This window comes from Mizuhopecten yessoensis, unplaced genomic scaffold (assembly GCF_002113885.1).
Source record: "Mizuhopecten yessoensis strain PY_sf001 unplaced genomic scaffold, ASM211388v2 scaffold4723, whole genome shotgun sequence".
Classification (NCBI taxonomy): Eukaryota; Metazoa; Mollusca; class Bivalvia; order Pectinida; family Pectinidae; genus Mizuhopecten; species Mizuhopecten yessoensis.
The window spans coordinates 141475-154166 of record NW_018405689.1 but is presented as its reverse complement, the minus strand read 5'-3'; the positions used below and the strand labels follow the sequence as shown (position 1 = coordinate 154166).

The window sequence follows — 12692 nt, the reverse complement described above, 5'->3', positions numbered from 1 at the left end:
CGTGGCTACCACAACGTTGGTGTAGCGGTGTATACTCACTCGGGTCAGCTTCCTCTAGAAACTTTAAGCGATAAAAAGACCCTTCTCATGATTGTAAATATTTTGATATTTTACTTAGCTCAACGATACGCTTGGCGGTTTCAACTTTCTTGTCGTGAATTTCCCCTTTCTAGATAGTCACATCCATAATTCCCCTTCAAATGCTGTTCACATGTCACAGTCATGATCTCATAGGGAAATATGGCATTACTTTGATTATGCTCACTAGTGTGGTATGTGGATTTGTTGTCATTACCCGAGTTCTCGATGTGGGGTCGTGACATTACTTTGATATGACCTATATTAACATGGCGATTGTTGTCAATAAAGCAGAGGTCTTATTATTTTGCACTTTTCAAAGGTCTCAATGTAAACGTATTTTAAGCTCGAAATATGACTTGTTAACTCTTCGGTATTATCGTTTTTTGTCTAACAAAGGGGATAGTAAATATAGTTGTTTTGTGAATCTCCTAGATCTGCAACAGACAAGTAATATTATATAGGGATTGAATGGATTTTGTATGTACTTTGCGGCAATGAAAAGCATATCCTGTGGAGTGCGTTAGCACTCCTCAGAAGATATGTAGATCAGCTACTGCTATTCATTGCCGCAATGAACATGAAAAATATCCATTAAATTCGTATATTTACGTTACGGTGAACTACAATAAAAAAGTTACAACACTTTTTGTAAATTTATTGTTTTTGATATTAGCATCAGACAACAAAACAAAAAAAGGAACAGCCAGAACCCCAGCCTACACACATACTTTGAAACGTTGAACTTCCGCCGATCAGCTGATTTTGTTGAAACGAAATATAATCTAATAATAACCAACACTTGATATTCCTTTCATTTTTGAAAGTTGATCTTGTTTGATGTTTTTTTATATTCTAAAAAGTTTATGTCCGCACTATTTCAAATCATCGGTCATCAAACTGACCATCCAGGACACCCGTCAGTACAGGCATAGAGCTCACTTGAAGATAAATGTACAGCCGTTGACTAAAATTGATGGATGAAGTGCCCTGTGCCATAACAAAGTTCTCTAGGTTTATTGTGCAAGTTGATGTCACGGGGTTTACCCAGTCGGATGTTTGGATGTTAGAAAGTTTTAACCACGAGGAACCGATTGTGAGTCGGAAGTCAGTTTTTACTATGACAATGTTATAATTTTTATTTACTTTTTTTTTTATTTCAAGTTTAAATAAAAATGACAATAGTAAAATGGTGTACCATTTATGATTTTTGTAATGTTTATTATCATTTCTCGCAACTACGTTATCTCGGAGAAGGGGGATAACTCTTCTCAGAAACGGTACTATGTGTAGTAATATAATTTGTCATTGTGTGTGAAATCAGCTGACCGGTTGCACGAGAATCTAAGTAACATTTTATTTACTCAACTGATGTAATTAATTCTTTAAATTTGGTTTAATCACTATATGACTAGGAATTAAATTTAATTTTTATTAAATTTCTAAAGTTCTAACATACAATGTATATTTTAATGAAGTTTTATTTAAGTTTATAAATAACTTTATTAATGGAAACTATTACTATTCTTTTCATATAAATCTACAAAGTTATAAGATGATCGGTATACGGTTTCTCTCTATTTTGAAAAATATATATGTCAATAAATAAAAATAAAAACATGAATATATTAGGATTTATATATTTTATTGGAATAAGTCATTAATCTTAAAACACAAGCAAAACTATCAAATTGTAAATATGTTAACATAAAATTCTCTTCTATAAATATATCATAAAGAAAATTAATCCGCACATGTGTGTTAATGTCGAATGAAATCATGACAATGGGTTATGATTAATATCACATTATTGATGGCACTTGGTTGGATATATGAACATCATGGATTGATAAATGAACTTTTGGATAAATAATTCAATCTAAAGAAAATCTGTGAACGGTGGCATTTATGGTACGTTCAGAATGAACTTCTTTGAAACTGGAAAAATGTCAAAAATAATGAACTAAATCGTTAAATAGTGAAATATTGCCGAAATGTAACGGGAACTTACCTCAAGATAAACATTCATTACATCATGTCAAACATCATAGTAGATAACTATGATCACTGAAACTGGACCCGCACAGAAACAGGACCTCTGACGATATCATTATTACTAGTAATTATTAATTATACTGAAAAATGATATCTTTAATACTTCTTTGATTGTGTTCCAAGATATTTAATGACCGTAGTCTCTCAACCTTGAGCCGACGAAATGAAACTATACAGTTATACAAAACAGGTATGCGTCGCAGAGAGAATTTCAATCAGATCATTGCACAATCCACCATATAATCGAAATAAAACGACATTCACATCAATAACATGCTTAGAACATTTTTGCAAATAAAATCCGATGGTTTTGTCGTTTTAATATAAGCACGATGAAATGCATTACTTGTTTTTTTTCAATATAAATAGTGATTTCTTATCAAGTGGCAGACATTTTTATTATTAACCTGAGGTAAGTAGAGTTTAATGAAAATGGCAGTTTGTATGTAAATTATTACTTGCTACCAATTAAAACAATAACAAGATAGTTCACATGAAGAGCAGGACATAACTCATATCTTGCTGTGATCATTGATGAAAGAAACATGCCCTATGGCCACAGAGGATGATTAATATTCATTAGGGTAACGAAGACAGATAGCTGCATTCACATAAATATACAAAAAAAGTTATTATGGGCAGTGAAAAATATATCTACAGTCATTACGATCAAAGAGAAAGTTAAATTCCATCACTAGGACACTGGCGGTAATCTCAGTCATTAAGAACACAAAAGAGGATAGCTATTGTCATGTTCTCTTCCACAGGAATCACTGAGGAACATATCTACAGTGAGGAAGAGGAAAGTAATATTCAGTCACTGGGACCATGGATGAAGATATCTACAGTCATTACGACCAAAGAGGAAGTAATGTTCAGTCACTTGGACCATGAATGATGATATCCTATCTATAGCCATTAGGACAATGGAGGAAGATATAAGCTTTTATAAGTACCACAGAAAAATATCTACAGTGACAGTCTGTTCACAGGAACCACGGAGGAAGATACTTAGTCATTATGGTTACAGTGGAGATATCCGCAGACAGGGTGGCCACAAGGGACTAAGTAGAAAGATATCTAGTCAATTGGAATTAAGAAGAAATAATCTACAGTAAGTAGGACCACAGCGAAAGATAACTACCATAGATGAAGATAGCTTCTTTCATTAGCACCACGGTCGAAATATACTCCGTCAAAGCGCCTGTTGAGGAAGATATCAAAAGCCTCATACAATATCAAAACTGAGACTATAAATTGCGCAATTTTTGAGAGTTTACAAAATATCCTGTTATATTATAAATAAGATTTTAAAGCTTTAAATCAAATTACATAAATATTTATTAGATTTAATTGGTAAACTTTTGAAACTCTTGTCGAAGTCAATGGAGACACAAACTGGTCACTGTCATCCGGTTTCGCTTGAGCCCAAAATGACCTAAAGCCAAGGTCGTGAAGACTACGTAACACTAAAAGTCTATGAAAGTATTGATCACTTCCGTCATCAGTGTTACCATGCAGTTCTAAAAATAGCTGCTTCACGTGTCTTAGCAAACCCGAACTGACTAATGAAGGCAGCACTCTCCACTCTGCATAGTCTATGTCAATTCTCAATACGTCAAGCTGTCTCTGAAAATGTAAAAAAAACCCCATATTTTACTTTCACAGCAATTAGAAAGGACAAGATCAGAAATCAAGGGCATTTTATTGAGCTCTGAAAAAACCTATCGTAAACTGTTACCGGATGAGGTGGAAAACAAGCACCAGGCAATATACTGAAAAGCAGTCATTCCTGAAGTCTTTTCGTTTGAGATTCAGATCAGTGGCCTACATGATTATACATTTTATATATACTTAAGTATATTATTAAACACTTAATGCATACACGAAACACAAAAGAAAACTATACACATGTTCAATTGAACACAAAATTACTTTTAAATCTAATGCGACTTGTATACTGAAAACACAATATGTTGACAAACATTTAAAGGGTCTGCGACTCTCCAAAATAATGTTTGAAAAAGTTGATACAGCAGCCTGTTTCTAGACAGGTTTACCTAAATATAGTCTTTGGTGAGATAGTAACATCATTTCTTCCCTGGTAGGCCTCTAACTGTTATCATTATGTAACTGTAGTATATAATGGTGTCTTACCTAGCATAAAGGTGTTTTCCTATATACAAGTTAGGTGAGATTTTGTGTCAGTTAGAGAGCAATATGATTTAATTACAAGTAAATTATAGTCTATACTATAACGCGTCTTACCATATATGTACATGAACATATATATAGAGAGACAACACAAAAGCGAGCTTAGCTTTTAAATTCTGTGTATTTATGGTAAAGCTTTCAAATTCTGTTTATTTATGGTAAAGCTTTTAAATTCTGTTTATTTATGGTTAAATTAAATTAAAGGATAAATTTGTACATGATAGGAAACCAGTCGTCTTTGTTCATTTACGTTTGAACGTTTTGGGCAATGTCATTGGATTTGGAAATAAATGCTTTACAAGAGGACTGAAATGATCAGCTATGGGAAAAATCAAACTGTTCAGCAATCAAATATGTAACCTTTATATTTTCCTTTTAGTCAAAGCTGGACATTGTCGTTGAACGTATCTCCAGTATACATGTACTTTTTCTGATTTTAACGGAAAATTTGTAACTAGCATTCAGAAGGATATTTCCCTCTCTGCTATTTTCTAAATAAATCTCAGTCTGTATTTGTGTGTAGGCCATACCGAAAAAGTAATAATACAAAAGTATTTGTTAAGGTACTTTAGAATTAGCACTTTAAAATAAAACCAAACAAACAAACCATAATCAATTTGAGATCCACATTCTGCAGTCTCAACTATCACCATAAAACGAAGACTGTTATTTAATGTATACATTTAAATTATTAATACACCTGTTCAGGCAATGTATTGCTGATTGTTTAGATATTAATTGATATACTTCAATATTTAAAGATTTGAAAACATGCAGCCAGTATCTTAAACAGTGATGTTATGATAATTCAGAATTGTAAAAAATATTTATTTTGATTTCTGATAGAAAACTAAAATAATTGCATTTAAAAAAAATAATGTATGTACATCTACAATGTAGCACCATGTTACGCTATTTCTTTGCAAAGTTAATTGAATAATTAATTGATCACTGTAGATATTATTTCTCAATAATGATATGTATCACTTCCATATACACCGCTTAGAAATAGACTATCAATAGACGACATATATGCTAGGTGACACAAGGTATTTCAGAAATGTATGCTAAGCTAGAATAAACAGGTTATAAAAATAAATATGGGATGGGAGCCGGGAGCGAAAAGTTCTTACTTTTAAATGTCTCAATTTTTTCTTGATAGTTTTAAATGTGACCGCGGTCCATTTTTGTCCATCTGGCCTCCGGATTTGCGTGTCCTTGTCCCATAGAGCCTCGTTATGGTAGAACACCGTTCCCGCCCTGTTGTTGTTCGGTACCAGGTCGCTGTCAATACAAGAACAATGTACCAACTAGATAACAACGCAGCCATAATTACACAGAATTAATAGGTTGCCGAATTTCAAATTTTATTTTCGCAAATGATGTCTTGTCGTGGTTAGGCCACTTAATAGTGTGTACGTATGATTTCTAATTTATTTTTTGTTGAACTGATAGTTGTTTATCAACTTATGCGCGAGTACGAATGAGGTACATTTATAGCTGCGAATCATCCATTTATACTTGTAAACAACTTGTGTTTAAAGCTATTTGTAACAATGTATGTCGGTTACAAAAAATAAAGTAAACATTTCTATTTTTTTTTTTGTATTTCAAAATGCATACTTGGTGATCGATTAATGATTCTTTCAAAATAATGCTTGTATTAAATACAATGTCTGTTATTGGGGAAAATAAACCCAATCATTTGTTAACCATTAAAGATTCGTTCTTGCTGAGCGTCGGTGTTGTCTTCTTGCTTTTTCGAAATGTGATTAATTATAATAAATAACTATATATGGTGCGTGCATGGAGTGACTGTATTCATCTTTCATATGCCTCAGTCTCTCAACTCTATGGGTCGTTAAGATGTACTATGGATATACGATTTCATTGCAGGAATACATGACTAGTCTACATGTTGGTTTTACCAGCCCATCAGTACATTTGAATAAAGGTAATAACTGCTATTTTCAGTTAATCAAATGATCACATGATGAAACAGGTAAAATGGATGACTAAAATACTTTACTGCTAACTAAAACGATAAACAAAACTGGCATCTAATTGTATACGGGAACTACGTTTTGGATTATAATATCACTGTTAATATACCAAAAAAGAAGTGCATTACCTGGTATCGTTGGTATCTTCTTTAGTATTTCGATATCTGTAATAAACGGAACGGTTACATCATCAATATAAAGTAACCACTAGAAAACAAACGATGAAAGATATTCAATTTCAATAACAATAAGTTTAATTGATAAAACTTGTTTCATAATTGTTGTTAAATATATTTGATATTTTGATTTTTCTTGAGATGTTTATTATAGATATATAATATTTCACAATCTTCCATTTAAAAGGAGATATTTGAAACGTATTTAAAACATTTCGTTTAAGCAAGTCCCTTGCAAAATAGAAACGAACTCATGATTCTTATAACCATAAGATCAAGAATTTTGCCAATATCTGAAAATATTTTTGAAAAAAATGAGGTTTTTCCAGGTCATTCTCGACGTTAACAATTCGCCACTCCATGCGACGTCATACCATAATCAGATAGTCTGTGATGTCATTTTATGAATATTCTAAATATAATAACGTAATAAAAGCGTTATATTCCATAAGTTTATATACATACAATTAAACATCGTGTGATTAATTGATATAGTTCATCATTCCGTGTTATGCAGTCAATGCACCAGACATTGTGTCTGCGTATTACTTCATATAACATCACCGACTGTCAGAGTTAAATTCTTCCATTATGACGCTGCATTGAAGACAATGGACATGACGTCAATATGAGGACGACATGTATGTGCGATCAGTCCAATATATACCTAGTAATATATAAGAATGAACCCAAATTCGTTTCCATTTCTGTTCGTATGTGATTTTTTTTAAGATATGGCACTTAGTTATTTTTATTTTTTTTTACAGAATTTCGCTTAAATGGAATCATTCTTCTTATGTTCTCTTAATAAATATCATATGAAGCCGTAACTCATCTAAGATCCCATATTGTAAAAGAAAAAAATGACAATTATTGCAGTCGACTTACGGAAAATGTCATTATGTAATTATTGTGTAAGACTTTAGTATTAACCTCGTATATTTCTGATGTAAACGGTGAATTCTTCAGAAACAGTTTCCGTAAAAGAATTAAAAGAGAATTAAGTTAACACTTTCTCTTCTTCATATTAATCCGTAAATAATGTTCCTTATACATAAGCCTCTTATTTTTGTAACTGATACCTTCCTTTAAATATCAAATAAATGGGTTTTGATAATTGGAAACTGAGTAAGAAATACCCTTGATTAAGTGTTACCTTGGATCAAAACTGTGTACTTCACACCCGAAATGGTTGGCCAGTGCGCTGTCGAACGCCCAATCATCAGCTGTCCTATAGTCACAAAATCGAGTCCATCAGTTCACATAGAACTTCATGTTAATTATTGTACAGTTCAGCTGACTGTGGAGATCAGAGTAAAAATCGGTGAATTCTAACACATGTTCAGAAATATAATTCATTCTTTGTATTACAATGCTATATAATTGCCCTAATTTTAAAGGTCTTAAACGATTGTTTCTTTTAACCTGAACCAAAATAATTTTACTTGTATACCAAGCCGACTTGATCTGCTCATGACTACAGGGTGTGGATCGCTTTATTTAAAAAAAATCTCTTCCTGTAAAAATCCTTTTTATATCTATATACCAAAACATCACACCACGATTCTGTGGTCATGACATCTTATCAGCTATACTGATGGGTTATAAGATGTCTTTCTAGCGTGCTACTCACCCGAAGGAGTATACCAGACAGGGTACAGCGGGACTGTACGGCTCGTCTATACACACTTCCCAACCGCCTCGCCCAATATCACCCATCGGAGATAGCTTCTTACAGAACGTCTGTGTCGTCAACAAATATCTATACGGAAAGAGTTTTTTTTTTATAAAATCAAAGCTCAAAACCTGACAGGTCATACACAAACTAAATAGATGAAGACATGACCTGTCAAATCCAAGAGTCAAGCTCGTTTTGCGGAGTAAAAAGCATACTCTCTGAGATTGTAGTATTGAGTGGAACTTGTTAACATCTGTATGAATGAAGTATTTCAAGACATAGACCGATGAATCGTAAATAATACAAACAGACATAGACCGATGAATCGTAAATAATACAAACAGACATAGACCGAGGAATCGTAATGGAAATAATACAAACAGACATAGACCGAGGAATCGTAATGGAAATAATACAAAAAGAGATTTACACCATGTGTTAACAAGGCATGAAGTGTAGAATAAGAAAATAAAAAAAAACAACCAAAAGGCAATTATGATAGATGTGTGGAAATCTGGTAGGCATTATAAAATAATATGGATTTGAATGATTAGAAATAAAGAAGAAAGTAAAACAAATTCCCTTTGTTAATTGACGTGTGAAAACCAGGGCCCAGTTAGAAGGTTATTTTATACTCTTTGCTCTTTATATGTGTCATAACCTAATGGATAACAAGAAAAGGAAATCCTATTGCGTTATAAATTGCTACTTCCGTTTTCCGATTTCTTTTAGCAATTCTTAATACATCTTTCACGATATATTGCCTAGCCTCTTTATAAAACAATGACAAATGGTGACAGTATAACAGGTTATTCTATTGTAAAATGATGACAGTATAATAAGGTTTCTTCACACTCTATCATTATGGCGGTAACGATTTCACTGTACACTAACCTGTTAATTAGCATACTAATTACATTCCAATAAAAAAACCTAGAATTATCTGATCACATTTAAATAAATGGCAGAAGTAATAAGTTAATGTAAACAAAGAGATAAAGAAAGGCTGTGTACATCCCATATAGTAATATCCTTGGACAAGGTAAGACTTTATTACCTGTTTGTTATACCTGAATGGCTTTGATGAATAATTAATAACAAAAACAGCACGATAGGTTTGAGTTATATTTCGAGGGCTGAATAGAGTAAGGACGAATCTCACTGCTGTGTATTTTAATCACAATGGACCCTAACTCCACTCTATTTTGAATTAACAAAACTAAAGCATATCTGGAAACTCTATATGTTGTGGACTGCATAATATATTACTTGTTTCCTAAAACTAACATTTACAGTTAGAGCGGAATAGTTTCCATAATTACTGTTGATAGTGAATGTTGTGACCTAAAGTTGTTTTTGTGTTCAAAACAGCATCAAACCAACATTAAGTCTACACTCCGTGATCAGACCATATATCTCTACACTCCGTGATCAGACCATATATCTCGTCGATAGTCTTAACTAATCATTGCGTTGCATATTCTCAAAGTGGTAACTTTTTACAAAGGATGATGTCCTAAAGGACACAACAGCTTTTTGGATGTTTAAAAAAAACAAAGAGAAAACCCAGCCTTTCAATTTAATGACAGTATGATTTATGTGATAAAAATGTCTACTTTTTTAACCCATTCTGTAACATGATGTTTTGCAAATATTGACATGCTTGACAAACTTGAACTGGATATTATGGTTTGAAAAACTGTTATGGCCATTCTCCCCCATTCCCCCTCATATCTAATTTATCAAAAACATATGACAAAACTGAACAAAAGTTGGTCGGGTGGTGCAATGGATAGCACACTTGCCTTTCACCAAGGCGGCCGGGGTTCAATTCCCCGATCGGACGTGAAAAAGTTGGGGTCACCTGCCCGACCATTTAGGTTTTCTCCGGGTACTTACCTATGGTAATAAGCGTTGATACATAGTATACTTACCTATGGTTTAACTTTTGATATATAGTATACTGACCCATGGTTATAACTTTTGATATATAGTATACTTACCTATGGTATTAACTTTTGATATATAGTATATTTACCTATGGTTATAACTGTTGATATATAGTATACTTACCTATGGTTTAACTTTTGATATATAGTATACTTACCCATGGATATAACTTTTGATATATAGTATACTTACCTATGGTTATAACCTTTGATATATAGTATACTCACCTATGGTAATAACTTTTGATATATAATATACTTACCTATGGTTATAACTGTTGATATATAGTTTACCTACCCGTGATCATTACTGTTGATATATAGTATACTTACCTACGGTAATAACTTTTGATATATAATATACTTACCTATGGTTATAACTGTTGATATATAGTTTACCTACCCATGATCATTACTGTTGATATATAGTATACTTACCTATGGTTATGACCTTTGATATATAGTATCCTTACCTATGGTTATAACTGTTGATATATAGTATACTTACCCATGGTTATAACTTTTGATATATAGTATACTTACCTATGGTTATAACTGTTGATATATAGTTTACCTACCCATGATTATTACTGTTGATATATAGTATACTTACCTATGGTAATATCGATTGAGCTGGTTGGAGGTAAGGTTACCGAGAATGTGTTCTGGCGGTATCACGATAGGGGCTTTCACTTGTGAAGGTAACATCTGTTGAAATAAAACACAACATCTGTACGAACAGCTACGTGTGTAGTTACCCTGTACGGTAGAGAGTTAACTGCACGCACTATCTCAATAACGTTTATTTTTCCTTTTGAAATACCACAGGAAATCTATATAACTCCAAACGACTGGTACCTGAACACAAGTGTAGGTCATTACACAAACAATGCATTGTTTACAGCACTTGTATATGTCAACCTAGAGATTTACTAATAGATTGCTGCAATAAATTATGACCACACGAAGACACTTTCTCGAAGTGGGTGTTTATTATGGGATGCCGTTGTACTTTTTATTCCCTTTTTCTTTCTTGACATGAACATCGATATTTATGTCTCTCTTTATTATTTCTTCTTCATTTTCTCTGTCTCGGGAAGCTGAACGGATTCACTTTTTACTTTTTATCAGACTGTATCAATTACTTGTCTTTCAAGATATAATATGGTATGCTCCGCTGGAGGATTATTCAGTGCACGAGATTTGCCGTAACCTTGATGTTCACACTTATCTCTATTGAGTAGTCACATGGTTCGTAATATAATCACTTCATTCATTGTTAATTTATAAAACAAAAAGTTGTTTTCTCAAATCTTTGTAATTTACATAATAAGGAGGTTATATGCAACCGCATTTCTGTATCAACAGGAGTTATTTATTGGTTGAATATTATTACTACGTGATAACTCTTGGTTTGGTAGTAAATTATTAGCACACACACGCTGTTCGATAAGTAGTAAGGTATCTCCCACCTACAGTGTTATTAAGTGGTTAAATGTGACCACAAAACAGACTGTCGTCGATTTGTTAATATGACCATTCGAGAACTATTCGTTCAGAATTTTATATATCAGTTTATGCAAAAGCCTGGCCAGTTTTTGGTACGATAGCGGTTCGGGGACATTTGAAACCGGTATACTTCGTCTCTTAACAACAAAACACTTTTATGTGCTACACAAACGAAGCACTCATATTACGTTTTATGTTTTGTTACACTTTTGTTCACAAACATGAATATATTAACATGCACGGGGCGAAAAAAATGAAAATATCTTTCTTCTGTACAGCATGAACTTACCATATTAAGAGTGACACAGCCAGGTCTTGGGACCTTGTCGCAATGCGTGCACTGGGTGTTCCTCGTGCGGTGGAATATCCGATACCCCAGGTGGAGTAGGTTTCTTTGTAAAGTCAATCTGTCCTGGTATTGTCTAGCATTTAACTGACCCTCCATGTCCCCATGGAATGTTACTAACAGTTGTTTCACTTTACTAATCACGCCCAAAGCCAGCATTCTCTCAAGTAAAATAGCCTCCGAGTCGTCCACGTCAACGGCGAATATGTCTATCACTTTCTGGTATAAAAATTAGACGATAGAGAATGTTTTAATCATGATAAACTTGTTTTAAAATCTGCCGCATCTTTACTTTTTTGTTTAAATATACCTGTTGCAAGGGGGTGGATAAAGTGTCTGTTTCAAGATTTTATTTTTTTATTTTTTACAAATATTCAAATAGCATTATCGTAGAGTTTGGTAATTACTGCTCAGATATACATTTTGACAATATCAGTACACAGTTTCGTATAAAACAATAGAGAAGTGAAAGGTTTTAGACTTACCTCGGCACTGATGCGCTGCAGTGTTTTCTCCGTACAGTTCCTGAATATAACAAACCATGTATTTTTTTTATAACAAAATGATGATATATGTGTTTGTATATCTTGTTTGTCTGAATCAGATTACAAGTTCCCGTTGAATACCTTATATGTCTCACGAGTGCGATACCTCATATCTCGGAATGGTCTCCAAGCTGACCTT

At 33.1% G+C, this 12692-nt stretch overlaps 1 protein-coding gene across 4 annotated transcripts in view; it reads right to left on the bottom strand.

The window, feature by feature from the left end:
• Positions 1 to 1711: 1711 nt before the first annotated feature.
• Positions 1712 to 12692, bottom strand: part of LOC110449626 — a 45996-nt gene continuing 35015 nt past the window's right edge. For 3 of the 4 annotated variants that reach the window (XM_021496604.1, XM_021496605.1, XM_021496603.1), the window contains exons 7-14: positions 12494 to 12533; positions 11952 to 12227; positions 10767 to 10861; positions 8160 to 8288; positions 7683 to 7757; positions 6479 to 6514; positions 5481 to 5631; positions 1712 to 3762 (exon numbers count right to left, since the gene is read on the bottom strand). In XM_021496604.1, coding sequence (XP_021352279.1) covers positions 3457 to 3762; positions 5481 to 5631; positions 6479 to 6514; positions 7683 to 7757; positions 8160 to 8288; positions 10767 to 10861; positions 11952 to 12227; positions 12494 to 12533 — 1108 coding nt within the window. In that variant the 3' untranslated portion in view covers positions 1712 to 3456. Of the gene's footprint in view, positions 3763 to 5480; positions 5632 to 6478; positions 6515 to 6722; positions 7194 to 7682; positions 7758 to 8159; positions 8289 to 10766; positions 10862 to 11951; positions 12228 to 12493; positions 12534 to 12692 lie in introns of those variants that run through there. The other variant, XM_021496606.1, reaches the window with a different exon arrangement.